The following is a 21,224-nucleotide window of genomic DNA, read 5'->3' as shown; positions in this document are numbered from 1 at the left end:
TTCTTGGAACTTTGATTTTTCTATGAGCTCTTTTACAAAATATATTATATTTTCTATTGATAATTCATTTTGAAATTTCTAGGCAGGTCTTGACTGTTTAAGTGATCGGATATCAACACTTGCCTGATACAATCATACGATAAATGTGCAATCCCTATAACATTTGAAGCTGTTTGATAAATATGTAGCTCTTGCATGAAGGGCTATGAAGAGTTGTATGCATAACAGGTAGAGCTCAAGTGGAGATTATAGAGACCAGGAAAGCATTTCCTGGATTCAAGTTGATCGTCTATAAAAGCTCAAGCTTGCTAATATTATAAAGACGGTGACTGAGTTTTAATCTACAATCTGCACTAATAGGGAGTCTTATCATAGAATATTGGTTAAGTGGTTAAATTTTATTCTCTTATTATTACACCACACCATAGTGGGGTATGAATTCTTGTCTCTTTTCTATTAGCCTGAGTTTGAACTTTCTCTTTCCTATTGGTTTTAACTTTCGGATCAAATGATAATTTTATTAGTCCAAAGGTAACCTTTGCAGGGCTTAGTGTTCGGGGCAATTAACAACCTCCTTTGTGGACTATAAAGTACAATCAGTGTCTTGCACGTAAATGTCTTATGAGAGTTCTACTGTTGCCCAACCTTTGAGAGTCCTTCTTATCTTTTCTACTAGTTATCTTATCCTTATTTGAGTAGTTCTAGTTATCTAGAATCTTATCTCTATTTGAATATTTGAATAATTATCTAGTAATTATATCTTGTTATCTTAGGAGATTGTTGTTCTTTAAATAAACGTGTATGATATTAGGCCAATTGTTGAGGAATTTGCTATTGAATTGTGGTTTGTCTTCCACCCGAAGGAAGTCATTCTTCAATTCCATCTCTGTTGCTATCAGAAGTTTGCAGACTTTCAACTAAAGATTGAAGTTTGAATGGCTTTTCCTGCACTTCTGATGCCATGAAATACATACTTTCAACTTAAAATCGAAGTTTGAATGGCTTTCCCGACACATCAACCATAGAGTGGGAGAAGTCACTTATGTTACAAATTTAATTTCTTGAAAGAGAATAGGGGCTCAAGTGTTGTGGATTATATTTGGTTATAGATCCATACTATTCCTTGTAGTTGTATAGAAGCTATATTTTCTTCAAGCAATATGCTGATGTTATAACATGTAGTTCTAAATAGGCTTAATCTGTGTCAATAGAGAATCCCTGAGAAGCCATTTTGTTGTGATCATAGTACATTTTGTTCGGTTCATTGCTTTTTTTTTTTTTTTTTTGGGGTGGGGGGTGTCTTCATACTTTCATTGGGTAATGAAATAATCATTCACATTTTTTTTTTTTTTTTTTTTGGGGGTGGGGGGTGTCTTCATACTTTCATTGGGTAATGAAATAATCATTCACATTCATGTAATTAAAAAAAAAAAGTAGTAATATTCATTCATTAAAAACAAAGAAAGCTCATAACTCATGGTATTAGAGTAATATTCTACGCAAGTAATGTTTTATCTTTTTTAAACATGGTATTAGAGTAATAACTCATAACTTTTAATAGGAACACCTGTGAACTGGGCTTCGAGTTTGACTAACAGCCTTGAGGGGGTAATCGATTGACTTTAAAAGGAAGCCTTGGGTAATCTATGCAAAACCCTGATGGAAAGCATCTTGGCTTCCATATAGGAGTTTCATAATCATGGTGAAGCCAATCCTCTCTTTTCCATGAGTAAACCTTGGTGAAGTCATCATATATCTTCCACTTACAATGTTTGTTGTTGGCGCACTCATAACTTTGTTGATATGCCACAATGCTGCCCCCATTAATTATGCACTTGAAACTTGTTTCTGGAGATAGAGGGTAACAAAATTCAAAGCTAGTTTTTGCACCAGGTTCCACCCAGTCACTGCCAAGGTCACGGTTATGATCACCACCATAGCATTTGATGGCAATTGCATGTGACATTTTATTGATTATGGTGATTTTTTTCATTGCAGGAGATGGAGGTTTGAAGCGTATTAGGTCCACTGGCCATGGTATCCTAAGGAAGGCCTCAGATAAAGGGGTTAGAAAAAGTAGCAGTGAAATGAGCAGAAGAATAAGATTACTAGAATTCATGTTCATGATGTGTCAACACTTTTTGCAATATTGCGCATACAATACAACCTCTCCATAATTCGTCTTATAAATAGATAAAGAGGGGCAAATGAGACAAAGATAAGCGTAGAAGGAACCGTTTTCTATTTGTTATCAACTCTTCATTAAGCGTTAAAGTTAAAAACTCTTTTTTGTTGAGTTTTAAATTAGGATAACGGCTAAAGAGAAACTCTAATTACTGGCTGGGAATTAAAAATTTATAAAAGCCTCCAAACTGAAGTAATTTGTTGCTAGGGACCGTAGACACTTTATTTAAGGTGTCGTATTTGTGTTTAGGGGTGGTAATTGGGTAGGTTAGGTCATAAATGAGTCTGGTTTATAATTACCCATTTAAAAAAAAAAAATTAAATACCCATTACCCACCCAACCCATTTAATTTGCAACCCACCTATTTAACCAATTATAAATTCATATTTAGCAGAGTAACAAAAAAATTGTTGAACATGAATAGGTTGTGTTATACCAGTGTAGTATCGGCCGTTTTATGTTATAACTTTTCAACAAGTGCTCATGTTACTTTGTCGTACTTGTACTGATACCCATATTTGTGTCCTTGCTTCCTAGCTTTATTGCCTTTTGTATTAAAAGTTTGGATGAAATCCCCAAACTTGAACTTGCAAGTCTCATCTTTCCTGTCATTTCTCTTGAACCTTCAAATTTTTCTTTACTATTACTACATGAATTTTCAAAAATTGAATTAAAATTAGTAATATCCAGATTAATACATATACTATATAATAAAAGTTAGGCTTAGACGCCATGGTTGCGCCAAGTGACTTCACTAAATTGCAGCAATTTTTTTCTAAACTGTGGTTTTGCTAAGTAGCTTAACAAAATTACAGCAATTTTTTGAATAAAAAAAATATTTTAGATATAGACAACAACATAATTGTTCTTATCAATTTCTTTAGATGAAATAACAATAAATGTTTAAATAAAACAAGCAACATGCATCTAAGTTTCAGTCGATATAAACAACAACTTATTTGTTCTTATTAGTTTCTTTTAGATAAAGTAACAATAAGTACTTTAACAAAACATATAACATACATTTTAGATAAAATAATTGTAAGTATTTTAATAAAACATGCAACATGCATCTAAATTTCAGTTGATAGAGACAACAACTTATTTGTTCTTATCAATTTTTTAAGATAAACTAACAATAAATTTTTTGACAAAACATGCAACATGCATCTAAGTTTCAGAAATTTAAATCCTACCCAACGCCTACTCTTCCAACACGCCATGGTGACAAAAAGTAGGTATAGACAGCAACTTATTTGTTCTTATTAAATTCTTTTAAATAAAGTAACAATAAGTGTTTTAATAAAACATGCAACATGCATTTAGGAAAGTTGTCTTAACATCCATTTGATGTACAATCAATTTATATATGGATGCAAGTGCTAACAACACACAAATAGATATGATCCTAGCCACCAGTGCATAGGTATCAAAATAGTCTACTCCTTCCCTTTATTTAAAGCCTTTTGCTACTAACCTTCCTTTAAAGGTTTGTACTGATACATTAATATTATATTTTCTTCTAAATACCCATTTACAACCAATTGGTTTAGAACCAATAGGTAGATTTACTAGGACCTAAGTATTATTAGATAATATTGAGTCCATCCTATCATTCACAACTTTTTTCCAAAAAGCTGAATCTCTAGAAGCCATAGCTTCCTCAAATGTTTTAGGGTAATCCTCTGTGTTAAACACTATAGGTATTTTATTTATGACCACTTGTCTATTACCTTCAACTAAGTACAATTGAGTTTGATAAAAAATGAAATTTGAACCAAAGTCCTTTACTTTTCTTACCCTTTGACTCTTTCTTTGTTCACTTGGTAAATCATTTTCAATCCTTTTAGTACCACCCAAAGTAGTATTTGGATTGAAGTCAATTTGTTGTGTTTGAGTAGATATCGAAGTATCCATGGAATCTTTATTGAATTTATCCTCAATAAATACAACATCTCTTGATTCCACCACTATATTAGAGCTTAAGTCTAATAATCTATATGCCTTTGAATTTTTAGCATAACTTACAAACACACTTTTCATAGCCCTTTGTCATAATTTTGTTCTTTTTGGATCAGCCACTCTATAAAAGGCTAAACACCCCCGCACTTTGATATAATCAAGGTTTGGTTTCCTTCCATTCCATAACTTATATGGAGATACTTTAATCTTCTTGGAAGGTACTCTATTGTGCACATGACATGCTGTAAGTAATGCCTTTTCTCATGAATTAAAAGGAAGCTCTACACTCAAGATCATGGCATTTACCAAGTCTACAGGAGTCCTATTTTTTCTTTCAGCCAAACCATTTTGTTGGGGTGTATAAGGGATTGAACTTTGGTGTATTATACCATGTTCCTCACAAAATGTAGAAAAATCATTAGGAAAATATTCACCACCTCTATCACTTTGTAGGCTCTTTATTTTCTTATCCTTTTGATTTTCTACTTTAGTTTTATAGTGTTTGAACATGTCAAAGGATTCATCTTTATTTCTCATTAAATACACATATGAAAATCTAGAGAAATCATCAATGAATGTAATGAAGTATCTTTTACCTCCTTTAGTTAATATACCATTCAATTCACATAAATCTGAATGTACAAGTTCAAGCATAATAGAATTTCTATCTGACTTAGAAAAATGTTTCTTTGTCATCTTTGCTTGAATACAAATCTCACATTTCTTTTCATCATCATGCTTATATGAAATCATACCATGCTTTGACATAAACTTAAAATATTTGAAATTTAAATGTCCTAATCTAGCATGCCACAAATATGAAGAATCAACAATATAAGCACAACCAGAAACTTCTTTATTAATAATACTTAGTTTGTACATGCCATTAGTAGCATATCCATTTCCTACAAATATCTCATTCTTGGACAAGATTAACTTGTCCGATTCTAGTTCAACTTTTACACCACTTTTACATAACAAATTGGCAGACATAAGATTCTTCTTGATATCGGGTACAAAAAAAACATTGGTCAAGATCATCATCTTGTCAAAACTCATCTTCACTTCAACAGTGCCTTTTCCAAGAACTTTTGCTTTATTGTGGTTGCCCATCAGCATTTGTTGTTCTATGGAAGACTCATTATAAGTCTTGAATTGCACTTTATTGTTGCACACATGCACCGTTGCACCCGAATCGAATCACCAATCAAAAGGACTTGCAATCATAGCCACATAAACTTCAGTGATCGTATCAATATGTACGCCATTTACCATAGCAACAACGTCCTTAATGACATTTATTTCAATGACATTGCCTTCTTTATCCTTTTTCTTGTTCTTTAAGAGTTTACATTTGTGAATGTAATGGCCTTTCTTTCCACAATGAAAACATGCCCGGTTCTTCTTGTCCTTTTTGGGATTCTTGGAGTTATTCTTCTTGAAACCACTCCCACTTTTGTTCGCTTTCAAGTGCTTATTGGTCTTACTCGAACTCCCACTTTGAACATTGCTCACATTGTTCACGTTTACTTTAGAATCGGTGTTAGTCACATACTAACCCGACTTTTCTCTTCAATTTGAAGAGGTTGTCCGAATTGTTCTAAAGTGAGATCTTCCTAAATATGCAGAAGCTCCTTCCTAAAATTATTCCAACTTGGTGGGAGTTTCGCAATGCACCCACTTGGAATGATTCAAGAGTATTGATTGACAAATCACAGAGTTTATTGACCAAAATCTGTAACTCATGCACTTGATATAAAACTAAGATATTATCAAGCATTTAATAATCAAAATACTTTTGAATAATAAACTTATTCGTACCTACTTTCTCAATTTTGTACCTTGCCTTCAAAGCATTTCAAATCTCCTTCGGTGACTTCATCAATGTGTAGAGATCATAGAGACGATTCGAAAGAGTATTGAGAATGTGCCCTCTGCATATTAATTCATCTTCCTCTCATTTCTTTCTTTGTGCCTTAATTTCATCAGTATCTTCATCACTTGTAGTAGGAAAATGCATCAAATTTAGGTCCAAGACATAGAAAAGTTTCAGTGCAGTAAGTACGAATTTCATCTTGTCTTTCCATCGAGAGAAATTGATTCCATGAAAGTGATCCAATTTCACCAACTTATGATTCAACATCTTTAACGCTGAAACATCACTTGTTCCTTCTATTGTAGGAAATATTATCTAATATTGTTTAACAGCCTGCCCACCCTAGAAACAGCTCAGCCAGAGGTAGGATGCAACGGCTGGAAGAGCACTGCACACCGCGTGGTGTCCGGTGCACCCCCAACAACCCTTGAAAATTCGGAGGACCAAGTAACTCCCACGCCTGGTCGTACTCATAACCGCATCAGGTCTCCAAGGTGAACAGCCTCTAGTTGACGTTGCTTTTTAATCCTTCGATGTCGGCTCTTCCTATCATTGTGAAGCATAATTCACCAAGTGTTGGATTGTTCACCCACCAATAGGGAACGTGAGCTAGGTTTAGATCGTCATGAGATTGGTTAGTTTTACCCTACTAATGACAGTGTTTGATTCGCACAATTGGTCATCGTGCTTGGTTGAAAAGCCAGTGGTGTGAAGCACCATGCATTGGATTATTGTGAGAGACCACGCCCCCGACCCTTTTTTTTTAAGTGTTTGGCTAAACCCACGTGAATGGGTGGAGTCGTGTTATTGCTTCTCAAAATGGAGGTTTGACTGATTATATTTTCTCCTTTAGATTAAGAGTTTTATAATGGAGTCGCCACTTTTTTAATAATTGAAATAAATAAGAAAACCAAAATTGAAAAATTCCTCATTTTATTGATTTGCAAATGAATTTACATTGATCATAAGAAATTACATGACTTTGGTCCTAGGTACAATCTAAGATAAAGTACATGGGTTTGTTTCCTAGTTACAATCTAGAAATTGAAAATTGCATGGATAAACATTTGATCTACTAACCCTTGATTTAAGCTAGGAGGCTATGTTACAAGGTGGGAAGGTGTTAGGCACCCACCTTACTCCGTGAAATCGATCTTCTGGACTATTGAACAACTTTCATATCTTATCATCCAACATGTCAATCAATTTGCATGTTGAATTTAATGTGTGTGCATGTTATAAACCCTAATTCAATTTATTAAGTATTGCATTTGGATTGGAAAATAAATTCTAGTGAATGTGTGTGGATGGTGATATCCTAGATTCAAGGATTTGAAAGAACTATGAAACAAACATCTTTTTCATATTTTTGATGTGAATTTAAGATCAAAACTAGTTTTATACATGAACATGTGATGAACAACCAAAAACATGTGAAGATCACATAAGAAAATTTAATAACATTCAAACATATTCAAGGGAATTTAAATAATTACTATTAGGCTTTAATCTCAAACTCATCATGGCAACACAAAAAACAAGTTAGGGAAAGGAATTATATCTTCATGCTAGATCCATATGATGGAGGAGGAGACTCTTGGTAGAGGTCCTAAGGGTGGAGGAAAAGAAGAGTTAGGAGAGGAAGAGTGAGTCTCACTCAATACCTTGAGTCTCAAGAAGACCAAGATATGACAAGACTACCCTACTTTACTAGAACTCAAGAGCAAGGAAGTCAATATTGTAACTTATCAGCCGGTATATACTGTACTAGCCAATGCACTGGTACAGGTACACCCCCTATTTCGTACCCAAAAAATACCGGTTGTACCGGTTGCATACAACCGGTATTTTTTTCAGCCGGTAAATGGGTACCGGGCCGAAACATGAAATGCAAATCTGAGTAAGCCAAGAAATCCCAGCAAAAAGAAGGAGAAAAATGCAAAAGGTAACTGGTGAACACTTCGGTTTTTTAAACTTACATAACTGAAAATTCCACTTTTGGAAGAGAGAAAAAGGTAGAGTGAATGAAAGACCGAACCTGTACAAGGGAGACTTTGTTGTTACAAAATTTTTAAGGAATTGGGGAAGACACAGATAGAGAAATGGGGAGAGGAAGAGACGAAAATTGAGAAGTGGGTTGGGAAGACAAAGTAATAAAGGACTGGAAATGAGTTTATTAGATTGCTTGGAAAATTGTATCAGATTGCTTGGAAACCGTAATTTTTGTGGGAAATGAGTTGGCTTCTTTCATTATTTATTTAAATTACCTTTAATTTAAAAAAGCCAATGCTAAGACTTGAACTAGATGACGTGACAGTGAGTAGATATTTGATTTTAATGAGTTGAGAATTTTATATTTTTATTTTTGTTGATTCAGATTTTAGAGTAGAAAGTAGGTACTTTTCTATATAATTTCTTGAAGAGTATTTTTTATTTACTTTTTTTTTTCTCAAAAAAAACCTCTCTTTATTTAATTTAAAGTATTATATAATACATTAAAAATACCAATAAAATAATCATTATAACTAAATGTTTATCAAAAAAATATCATTATAACTTTGTATATTGTATAAAATAGTAAAAAATAGCAGTAAACCCGAAACGGTACATCGGTATTAACTGGTACCTGAAATATATCGTACTGCTGGTCAAATTGGTATAGACTTTGGTACGATATTGACTTCCTTGCTCCAGAGAGGAGAAGATAGAGAGTTTTTTTTTTTGTTTTTTTTTTTTTGTTTTTTGTCTTGGAATAGAGGAGATGGAGGGTTTATATAGTAGTGGTGGAGAAAATATGAATAGAAGGTCATTTAATGAAGGTTGATAAAGAATCATGAACCTAGACTTTATTTTAGCCCTTGAAGAAATCTGGTGCATTAAATGTAAAAATTGGTGGGAGTGAGGGGCAAGTAAAATTAGGTTTTCCTGTAGCTACTGTAACAACCTGTAGAATCAGCTTCACAAAATCATAGCTTACTTAATTCTGATCAGAATTGTCTCATTCTTGTACTCTAATTGAAACCCTAGATGTCTAGTTTCTGGGAAAATTAACATCATTCACAGATTCAAAATATTCTGAGAGATATTAACAAAATGGTGAGTAGAGGTCATTTGTTAGTAGACAATTTCGACACAATTAACATTAATAGGTCCCAAATTAGTTTCCAATTAACATTAATAGGCTTCAATCACTCCTATTTCAGACTTAATTAGTTCCAAATTTACTCTAATTAAAAGATAATTGCATAAATTACTTATTGAATAATTAATGTTTAACTATCTAATTAATTAGGTGTGTGCAATCTTATCATAAAATGTAGTCCTAACCAATCAAATTATGACACATCATTAATCTCAAATTGATTATAATTATAACCAATTGGAATCAATTGTTCATAATCACATATAGTCGGACTCAATTTGTGATAGTGCATCTTGGTTATTAAAACTTGATTTGATGATAACTTTTAGTCTGATGGTTTGATTAGGGCTTATGACCAGTCGACTTGATCGTTACAACATCAAGATCATTTTGGTGAAATGAGATTAAGAATCTAGTGACCAGAATCAAGATGCATATTTTCAAGGCAAAATTACCCTTTTAACCTCCATGTGAGGTTAAATGCAGGTTGCAAAATAGGGTGTCAACAATTATGATTGAACGCCTCTAAGTTAGAATTCGGGCTAGAAGTATTGCGTGCACCCACCACTTAATTGCTGACCTGTAGTAAGGCCTTGGGCCCCTAGAGGCAAGTGTCTTTGGCGAAGCCCCCATGGTGGATGAGCCGTGTGGGCCGCCTTGAAGTACAATCCTTTGTAGATGACTTAAATACGCGAGGGGGTATTGTAAGTTGCAAAATGAGATTAAGAATCTAGTGACCAGAATCAAGATGCATATTTTCAAGGCAAAATTACCCTTTTACCCTCCATGTGAGGTTAAATGTAGGTTGCAAAATGGGGTGTTAACAATTATGACTGAACGCCTCTAAGTCAGAATCTGGGCTAGAAGTGATGCGTGCACTCGCCGCCCGATTACTGACCTGTAGTAGGGGTCTTAGGCCTCTAGAGGCATGTGTCTTTGGCTAAGCTCCCATGGCAGATGAGCCGCGTGGGCCGCCTTGAAGTACAATTTCCACCAAGTAGCAAGTAGAATCCTTTGTAGATGACTTAAATACGCGAGGAGGTATTGTAAGTTGCAAAGTGGCCTTGCTGCCACGATCCACTGAGATTCAGCCCTGTGTCACTTTGATTCGTCCCTCCCCCCTCCTCCTAATCTTATCAAAACTCTTTGCCCCATTCCATCCAAAGGTTAAGCCCCCCTATGCCCTTCACTGCCCACGTGCCCGTGCCCATGGGGGGCTGCCTTGCCCATTGCCTTGGCCTTGGTTGCATGCCTATGGGGGGCTGCCAAGGCCAGGGCATGAGAGGCTGCCTTAGCCTTGGCAGCATGCCCATGGGGAGTGTTTAGGGTTTAGGGTTTAGGATTTAGGGCCAAACCCTAAACACCAAGCCGTAAACCCCAAACCCTAAAACCTAAAACCCCAAACCCCAAACCCCAAACCTTAAACCCTCAACCACAAACCCCATACCCTAAACCTTAAACCCTAAACCCCAAACCCTAAAACCTAAAACCCCAAACCCCAAACCCCAAACCTTAAACCCTCAACCACAAACCCCATACCCTAAACCTTAAATCCTAAACCCCAAATTTGTCTGCTGTTGGCATAGCCTGTTAATAGTAGCCCTTGATGCCCATACATGTTACAGGTCAAGGCTGCTTGCTACTGCTAGTAGTCCATAACTGCCCATGCATGTAACAAGTTGTGATTGCCTGCATAAGAATATGTTTGAGTTACACAAATATAAAATATATTATATTTTATATAGACTTGATATTGGATTGTATAAATTAATAAAAAAGTTTTTAATTTATCAAATTAGTATTTGCAATGTATTGATAACATAAACAATCCATTTCATAATATGAATCATTTATAATTATTTTCTTTAGAATTGAATTATATATAATTTTAACAATACAAGATTGAAAAATATAATTTTTGTAAGTTTATAAAAGAAAATCGTTCTATAAGTAATCCAAATAATATAATTTCAACAATAATTTATAATTTAATCTAATATATATAAAACCGAAGACATATGACTTTTGGTTGATCTTATAATAACATGTCACATAAGCTTTTTAAGCCTCAAAATTTTACACTTCACAATTCTAATATAAATCTTAATTAAATTTAAATTTTATTCTATATTTAAACATTTCATTCCATTGGAATCTTGGTACAATATATTTTATTTAAATAGTAAAATATATAATTCTATATACATACACAATCATAATAAATGCTTGATGTTAGAACTTAGAATATATACTATATAGTTCCATTTACAAATACACTCATAATAAATATCTATTAATTATCATAAAATTTCATATATAGATAAAAAAAATAAAAGAGAAAAAAAAATCATATTATTTTAGAATTTTCCCATGGTTATCAACTAGTTTATATATTATTTAGCCAAAAAAAAATTATTTATTAATTACTAGCATGGATTTGTAAAGTAAAAATAGAAAAATAAAAAAAATAAAAACTTTTGTCGATGATGTTTCTACAAGAGAATATCACGTTAATCAAGTTGTTGTGAATAAGTTTGAATTATTGGAAAATAAAATGATATAGTTTTTAGATGAGTATATATATACACTAGCCTCCATATCTCATCACGCCCTTAAGTATTTCTTTGATTGGAAAATATAACAACTCCAAATATGATGACCGAAAAGTTTTAACCTTTAAAAACAAAATAAAAGAGACTCACACGCTCATTCGATAATTATCATCCGTTTAGGTAATTCTTTTAATGTGATTATTATCAATGTATTAGTGATTGAAAGATGATAATATATATTTTACGAATGAAGATGATAATATATATATATATATATATATATGTATGTATCTCTGTATGTGTGTATGTTGGATAATTAGCTTTTGGATAAGCTTGAACATATTAGTAGGGGTATGCATGAGCTGGGTTAAGGTGATTTTTCGACCCAACCCACCATGGTGGGTTAAGAAAAAATGCATCCTAACCCAACCCATCACAAGGGTTCAATCTAGTTCAACCCAACTCACATGGATCGAGTTGGGTCGAGTTGAACCCATGAATTGGGTATTTTTATTTATTTATTTTATTACTATTATTATTAAAATGAGCAAAAAAAAAAAATTTTCCCACTTGTCACCTAAATTTTTTTTGAGATAAACTAATTGCTAAACACACACATACACACACTTTAATTACATTCTCTCACCAAACTCAAACACATAACTTAATTCAAAGTACCAATACAAGATAGCCTACCTGTCACTTGAGTTGATAAACAAAATATACATGAACTAGTATCCCAACTCAGATATAAACAAATCAGAGTGGAGTGGGAGAGTGGGAATGGGAGGTAGCACAGAGAGAATTGAGTCTTAGAGCATTAGGATGAGTTTGGTTCAGCTTTTTGAAAAAGTGCTTAATGAAAAAGTTGAGTTTTCAAAAAGTGCATAATGAAAAAGTGTTTTTTCAAAAAACTGAGTATTTGGTAAAAGCTGTTAAAAAGTGTTTTTTTGAAAAAATTGAGTGTTTGGCTAGCACTTATAAAAGTGGCAATTTGAAAGGTAAATTACCAAAAATGACAATATATATATATATATATATAAGGGAGTTTATTTCATACTTAAATCGATATTGTGAAATTATTTTTTTCTGACCAATATTAGCTAATAATAACTTATCACTTAAGATTTATTGTGAAAGTATTGTGATAATTTATACTGATTTTAATTTGAAAGAACTATTACAATTATTTTTTCTCTTTCTAAACAAATTATTTTTTTCTCACCAATATTAACTAATAATAATCTACCACTTAAGATTTATTGTGAAAATATTGTGACAGTATTTCTCAATTTTAATTTCTTAATCTTTATTTTATGTTTCCCTTATTTTATTTTATTTTTTTATCCATATTTTCTTCTTTTTTTTTTCTTTTTTTTTCCCCTTTTTTTTTCTCCTCCACACACGTACCCTTAATTTTTTTTTCTTTATTTCCTTCTTTTCTCTTTTTCCCTGCCACTTCCTCCACACACATGCCCTTACCTTTTTTTTTTTTCCCCTTATTTCGTCTTTTTCCCTTCCACTTCACACTCCACTCTAGAATGTTCCTTATTTCCTCCTTATTTCGTCTTTCTCTACATCTCTTCAAACCCCTCTCTCATCCCTCAAAGTCTCTGCACCTCTTTTTTTTTTTTGACTGTTCGAAAGCTAATGATGATGATGAAGATGATGATGATGAAGAAGTCTCTGCATCTCTTTTTTCGTCTTTTTTCTTTATTTCCTTATTTCGTCTTTCCTTCTTTATTTTTTTTTTTCACACTCTAGAGAAGATGATGATGGTGATGAAGATGAAGATGATTGAAACATAAGGATTTTGGGATTTTGGGTTTTTTTTTTTTTTTTTTTTTGTGGATTTTGAGTTGATTTTGTTTTGGGTTGATTTTGAGTTGGGTTTGGGATGGGTTTTTCAATGGGGTTTGAGTTGATTTTAAGTTGTTTTGTGTTAATTTTGAGTTATTTTTGGTTTGGTTTTGTTGATTTTGTGTTTGGATTATCAAATGTTGAAATGAGTTTTGTTGATTTGTTGATTGTGGTGGTAGACCGCTGAGGGTGGTGCTGTGTTTGTAGCAGCACAATGAGAGGAAAGAGGAATAGGCGTGTGTTTGTAGCAGCACAATGAGAGGAATGAGGAACAGGCGTGAGAACTGAGGACTTTTTATTAAGAGTAATTTGGTAATTGAAGGAAGAGCTCAACAGATAGTTCAGAACGTGCATTGGACTTTTTGTTTATGGACCTCCAAAGCTCCATAACGTTTTGTACGTTCTTAGCCTTGGCTCAAAACATAACTTTTTCCAAAAAGTTGCGTTTTGTGCTGAACCAAACGCATTTTCAGCTCCAGCTTTGAAGAAAGCGTGTATTTCAGTTCTTAAAAGCTGAAACAAATGGGCACTTAGTATTGGTGGTGTTAAAAAGTCATATTGTTATTTTTAGCACCAACAATACTAAAAAGCATGTTGCAATGGTGGTGCCATAGTTAATATTTTTTATTTTCTTGTTACAGTGCACAACCATCTATAGCTGTGCACTGTAGCAAAAAAGCTAAAGCAATTTTTATTTTATTTTATTACACTTCCACGCTCTCTTTCTCCCTTGCACACTCTTTTTTTTTGCCTTTTTCTCCCTTACACGCTATTTTTCAGCTAATGACTCTCTACTCTCTTCGAATTTTGTGAATATTTTTGCAAATTTGTGTGTTACTGTGTTCAGATGGGAAGAAAAACAGAAGGTCAAACCCACTCTATTAGTTGTTGTGATAGTTGTTTATTGTAGTAGATATATTATTTTATTATGTTGAAAGCTAAAACAAAACCACTAATATTGGATGTTTTGTAAAATGAGATGATAAAATAAATGAAATAGTTTTTTGTGATGCCAAATAGTTAAATTTATGACTTTACCAATGTGGATGCTCTTGCATATAAAAAGCCGAATAGAGGAAAAAAATTAAATAAAAAAATTATTAATTATGTATTACATTTTAAAATATATATTAAATATATATAATTTAAATCTTAAAGATAAAGATGGGCGGGCTGGGAAGTGATCCGATTCAACCGCCATACAGAGCCGCAACCTGAAGATAAATAAACGCGCTTCTAAGTTCCCTAGGTTGGTCTCTCTCCTTTCTCATATAAAAAGCCATAGCGAAGTAAAAAAGAATACAGAAAAAGCAGAAGCAGCAAAATTAAGTCGACCATGGCGAACGGTGATATTCCTGAAGATGCCAATGGGCGTAAGATTTTCCCTCTTGTGTTTTTTTTTTTCATCTCCTTAAACTTTCCAAAATCACTGGGTTTTGACAAATGGGGTAGAATCAAAAATTTATTCTTAATTTTGTGTTTTTTTTTTTTTTCTTGGTTTATGTTTGAGTCAGATTGCCCTGGTACCCAATCAGATTCGGCAGGAAAATCTGAGGCTTGTCAAGGTTGTCCTAATCAAGAAGCTTGTGCCACTGTCCCAAAAGGCCCTGACGCAGGTTTTCTACCTTTTTAATTTTTTTCCCAGCTCTCTAAAATTCTTAATTTTGTTTTTGTTTTTGTTTATGTTGTTGTTGTGGTGGTTATTTTATGTTTTACCAGTTGTTCGTGGAGTAATTCTGATTTTCCTAGGTCATATTGTCTGACATTTGAGTTTTTGAAAATTTTTAATTTGTTATCTTTGTGTGCTGTACAAGTTTGGTTTTAGTGTTATTGAGACTATGGCTTGTTAGGTTGCGATTGTATAAGCTGTTGCAAAATGGCATTTTGGGTCTAAAATGAGCGGCGTTTTGGGTTTTAAAAAGTGTTTTTAGGCTCCAGACTCTTATTGTCTCATGCTAAACTTGGAGTTCTAGAGTAGTAGTGTATATGTATTATAGCAACAGGCGCATTTGTTGTTGCTTGTTAACTTAGAACACACTTAGCTAGGAAAGAACCCTACTGTGGAACAAGTTGTGTAGAAGATTACATGTGAATGGATGAAAGGGGAAAGAGGAAGTTATGGTTTAGAACATCTATTGGTGTGTTTATTTATTAGGATTGGTTTCCATTATTTACAAAACTAGGTGAACTTATTCCAATGGAGGCTAAAACTGCCATGTTTGGTAGCCCAGAACTAGGGAATCAGAACGCTGTTTCAATAGCATGAACTGCATTGCAGTTATATGATTATAGCTTGAATAAAAAAGGTATAGAATTTTACCCTCCACAATCAAATAAAGATTAGCTCAAAGCAATCACGTTGCCCATCAAATCACAGAAAGCTCATTGAAGCGCACAACTTCAACCAGCATTGATAATATTTTTGATAGGTAATAGTAACTTTACTTCATGCACAATGAACACAAAGAAGGCAATGGCTCACATTAATTCTGGTGTCCCCATTCCATGTTTTCCCTCGATACCCACAACAACTCTAATTGGTTTGAAAAATTAGAGAGGGAAACCGTCTCTATCTTAATTAAGAGAATCGTTATAGTAGAAACCATCCTCCATAAAGATTACAATGAGTGGGTATGGTAAAAGTGAGAAACCACCAAATCAGAAAGAACCCACTTCTAAATGACCTTCAAAACATGCAAATATATTATATAGTATGCCCATCAACGAACCCCTACAAAAGCCCTAATAGCTCAATCTGTAATGAAATTTTCCATTAATCACTATCCCATTTTGTCCAGCCAACGTATCAACTACCATCACTAACTTTCAGTACTTATACATCAAACAACCATGTAAACCAACTGCTGATGTCATTTTTATTTAACAATCTTTAAAGGGTATCTTCTTACATTGGTTAAGTTTCACTGCCTATATGGTATATTCCAAACAAGCATATAATTAAACAAAGACTATATATTGAATTGTCCGTTTACTAAGAAGAAAGAGAGGAAATTACTACAATGAATTTGACAACTTTGGACAAAATATTTTGAGGTGTGACAATGACAAGTAACAGTTAAAAGAAATCTTGAAATTTTCTGTTAAACACAACGGAGAAAGACAGATTCATCTTACTCTTTGAAAAGAAAAGAAGGGAGTTGAGAAGGTATGCAGAGTGAGCTCTATTAAAAAATTGACTTATTTAAGTTCCTGCATTGCTAGTTTCCTTATCCTGGCAGCTAGGCATGGTTTCAGTTAGCCTTTGATATTAGAAGCAATTCATCAACTGCCAGTCAAATTAATGTCTTTTTCTTTTTGCTCCTTTTTCCCTGATAAGGTGTTTGCTGATGATGAACATTAATTTATTTCATTTACTTGTTTTACTGAACTTACCCTTAGACCAAAAACTTCAAAATTAGAACTAAGTGAAAATTCCAAAAAGAGCAATCACTCTCTGGGGCTTGCAGCCCAAAATGAATGGCAAAAGTATGGATTAATTATTCAAGGATGGTGTTTCATTTATGCATAACATGTTTTAAGTGTAACTAACACTCTTTTAGTTAATATTCTGCAAACATATTTTATGACTCAGATGTAGTCTTAATGTTCTATACGCTTGTTTCTGCAGACTTGGTTGTCATTGCAGAAAGGATGGCTAATGTTAAGCATAAGATATTTGTTTTATCAGGGAAGGGTGGAGTTGGCAAGAGCACATTCTCTGCCCAACTTTCATTCGCCCTAGCAGCTATGGACTTCCAGATAGGTCTACTTGACATTGACATTTGTGGCCCGAGCATCCCAAAGATGCTTGGCCTAGAAGGTCAAGGAATCCACAAGAGCAACCTTGGCTGGTCTCCTGTCCATGTTGATGGTAATATCGGGGTCATATCAATTGGATTCTTGCTTCCTGGTCCCGATGAAGCTGTCATATTTAGGGGCCCTCGCAAGACTGGGCTCATCAAGAATTTTCTGAAGGATGTGTACTGGGATGAACTTGATTTTTTGGTTGTTGATGCTCCTCCCGGGACCTCAGATGAGCAAATCTCAATTGTTCAATGCCTTGAGGCTACTGGAATAGATGGTGCAATTATTGTCACCACTCCGCAGCAAGTCTCCTTGATTGATGTGCGAAAAGAAATCACTTTCTGCAAAAAAGTTGGAGTTAAGGTTCTTGGGGTTGTTGAGAACATGAGTGGCTTGTGCCAGCCATTGATGGATTTCAAGTTTATGAGGATGACAGAGACAGGTGAACATATAGATATTTCGGAGTGGGTTAGGGAATATCTTAGGGAGAAAGCACCAGAACTTCAAAATTTGATTGCTTGCAGTGAAGTGTTTGATAGTAGTAGTGGTGGTGCAGAAAAAATGTGCAGGGAAATGGATGTGCCTTTTCTTGGGAAGGTGCCATTGGACCCACAGCTTTGTAAGGCTGCTGAAGAAGGTAGATCCTGCTTCATTGATAATAAATGCCAGTTGAGCGCTCCTGCACTGAAGATCATCATAGAAAAACTGATTGAAAATAATGGATTCTCTAGAATGTTGGTAGATAATGCATAGGCTGTTAGCTTCAGCTTGTGGTCCTTATGTGGATCAAAATTTTGTGTTTTTCTGTCCCCTTTTCTGTTTAATGATAGCATGGATTCTTTAGCTTGTGGCTTTTGAATTACTTGGCTTATATGTATTTATTCAAAACATGGCTGCTACGTGAATATAATGATATTTAGGGTTCGTTTGAATACCACTTATTTTGCTAAAAACTGAAAATACTGTGACAAAATAATTTTTAAATGTGTGAATAGTACTATGGGACTCATTTTTAATGAAAAAGTTGCTAAAAAAAGAGGTTTGTGGGTTCTGTGAACAGTGCATGGGACCCACTGGTGTGACATAAAGCCACAGAAACTGAGAAACGCGCTTCAAAAAAAAAAAAAAAAGTGAAACGCTGGACGTGGAGACACAGGCGTCAATCCAAACGCATACTTAACCTCTAGAGTTTTGTGGCCGTACGTTCTGCATAGTCCTTGGATATGTTTTGAAGTGATTTGGGATCATCTGTCTCTGATGCATACACCAAAAGCATTTGTTCTCACTTCAAAGGTTCTTCTAAAATACAAGCAGCAATCATCTTTAATCATCCTTAATCAAAGGATAAACCCTTGTATCAGCCACTATGATGGTTCCATACCATATTAGAATGGACATTAGTTTCTAAATTTAGAGGCCTACAATGATTGAAAGACACTCTGCTCTGATGTCCGATTGTGATGAGTTGATTCTTAACAAAAATAGATGTATGAGACACTTGTAATATAGTTATTGTCTTCTCCCATAAGGCCAACTGCTTCATCAGTTTTTCTTGCTCTGCATTAAAATTTCATCAACATATTTGCGCTTGATTTTGATACATTTGGCCACTATCGCATGTATCATGACGCTAATAAGAAGCATATGATATGCAGTTGTTAAATAAATTGTGTAGACCCGAGAGGTGGCACTAGGGGTATTCGCGGTGCGGTTTTGGGCCATTTTAAGCACCGCACTTTGCTGTGTGATTTGGTCAAAATTATAACCACACCACACTTCAATTTTGAGGTCACATGTACAATATATAAAGTGCGGTTTGGTTGGTTTTAAGATGATATATTATTTAAGATGTCATGATCAATTTCTAGTTTACAATTAATAATCATGACAAAATTACTGTCAATAAGTTTTAAAATATATATGTGTATATATATATAACTTGTGTAACAAAAAAAGTAACACAAATATATACTAGGCTAAAAAAAATCAATGACGGATTTTCAGTAAACCAAAAGTACTACAAATATATATAAAACAAAAAAAAAAAAATATATATATATATATATATATATTAACCAAAAGTACTACAAATATATATAAAACAAAAAAAAAAATATATATATATATATATATATATTAAGCTTTTTAACTTTTGATTTTGTATTTAACCAAAATGACGTGAACTTGGAATGCATTAACATTGGGCTAGCTACTTGCTTCATATAATATTAAATTATTAATATATATTTAATATAAAATAAATAATATATGGGTGTTGTACGGTGCGGTTTTCTTATCATAAAACTGCACACCACACTGTACAGTACGGTGTGGTTCACGAGCACTGGTGTTGTAGTGCAGTTACTCCATTTTTGTGAGTGGTTTTGGTCTATTTGGGCGCAGTCTTGCAGTTTGAGCAGTTTGGTAAACACCCATAAGTGGCACAATAGATTAAGGATCACACCTTGTGAAGTAGTCTCTTTTGCACCTTCATTAATCAAAAGTTGATTGAAAAAAAAAAAAAATTACATTCTTTGAAACGTCAAAGGCATTTAAAGTTTGGTTAATTATAGTTGTTATGATCACCCCTACCATAGTTGTCAAACGTTAATCGTATCATGAATCAAATTTTGATTTTTCATGTGTCGGAAGAAAGAATGAATGATTTATCTTGTATCATTCAGTCCAATTGATCCATTTCGGTCCACTTCGGTGATGTTTTGGGAGGAGTTAGGTTTGTGTAAAAAGATGAGTTGCTTCATTGACCATTATGTCACATTTTCAACCCTATAAAAGGAGAAAGTTTAGCCCGCCGCCAGTATATGCAACGTCCTCTCACAATATGTGGGTCTTACTTATTGGTGGAACCCACGTGTTGTGAGACATTCGCTACATGCATATACTCTCTCCCATGAAAGAACACAGACTTGGTGATGGTGTGATCGTCATATTTCAACCTTCGAGAAGTTAACTTAAGCTAATGAGAGTAGTGGTGGAGCCAGGAATTTATATTTAGGGGCCTAAACATAAAATTTGACAATTAAATTTTTTTTCTATGTGTATATATTAATTATATCCATAATAATAGTAATGTACATACAATTTAATAATCAGAACGTGTATTATTTTTGAATTAACATCTCCTAAACTTGTCCATTAACCTAGTTATTTCAAATTAAATTGTCACCCATTAAATATAATGACTAAAATTTTAAAAAATACTAATAATTTAAAGATTTCTAAATAAAAGACAAACAATCATTCAAATTTCAAAAAATAAATTAAAAAAAATCTAATAACTACAACCAAATTCATGTTATATTATTTTTTATATAAATTAAATGATAAAAATAATATATTTTAATCATATGCATTTATAATGTTATGATATTGATTATTTTAATATTTTAAGAACAAATAAACATATGAAAATAAGATAAAAGTGCATGGTAAAGTGGGAGTAGCCTACACGGCTAACACTTGCTTTTGCTTTTGTAGAAAGGATTTTAACCACACACATGATTATTTAGTGGAGGAGGATAATTGCTTTAAAAATACTAAGTACACATTATTTTTACAACAATTTCACAACGAATCCTAAGTGGTAAGTTGCTATTGGTTCTAATTTTAATTCACAATTCGAATAACTTTTTTGCTCACCCGTAACAACCAATAACAACATACCACTTAAAATTTGTTGTAAAAATATTGTGAATATAACATTTTTTATTAAAATAACTTCACTATATATATATACTATTTTTTTTTCCAAACATTTTTGGGGGGGCCGAGGCCCCCTTGGTCCCAATATGACTCCGCCACTGAATCACAGTCCGACTTTAA

At 33.5% G+C, this 21,224-nt stretch overlaps 1 protein-coding gene across 1 annotated transcript; it reads left to right on the top strand.

The window, feature by feature from the left end:
- Positions 1-14,720: 14,720 nt before the first annotated feature.
- On the top strand, positions 14,721-18,318 carry LOC111986098 (cytosolic Fe-S cluster assembly factor NBP35). Its single transcript, XM_024017733.2, has 3 exons — positions 14,721-14,950; positions 15,092-15,193; positions 17,206-18,318. Exons 1-3 carry the CDS (start codon positions 14,914-14,916, stop codon positions 18,132-18,134), a joined length of 1,068 nt encoding a protein of 355 aa, XP_023873501.1. The 5' UTR covers positions 14,721-14,913; the 3' UTR covers positions 18,135-18,318.
- The last annotated feature ends 2,906 nt before the right edge of the window (positions 18,319-21,224 follow it).

Source organism: Quercus suber, unplaced genomic scaffold (genome assembly GCF_002906115.3).
Source record: "Quercus suber isolate HL8 unplaced genomic scaffold, Cork oak 2.0 scaffold_47, whole genome shotgun sequence".
NCBI lineage: Eukaryota > Viridiplantae > Streptophyta > Magnoliopsida > Fagales > Fagaceae > Quercus > Quercus suber.
This window is presented reverse-complemented; position numbering and strand designations above follow the sequence as displayed.

Excerpts from the sequence above, each read along its gene's own strand:
- LOC111986098 (XM_024017733.2), top strand. The coding sequence starts at position 14,914 with ATGGCGAACGGTGATATTCCTGAAGATGCCAATGGGC. Across the intron at positions 14,951-15,091 it reads TCCTGAAGATGCCAATGGGC|ATTGCCCTGGTACCCAATCA; the intron begins GTAAGATTTTCC and ends TGTTTGAGTCAG. Across the intron at positions 15,194-17,205 it reads CCCAAAAGGCCCTGACGCAG|ACTTGGTTGTCATTGCAGAA; the intron begins GTTTTCTACCTT and ends TTGTTTCTGCAG.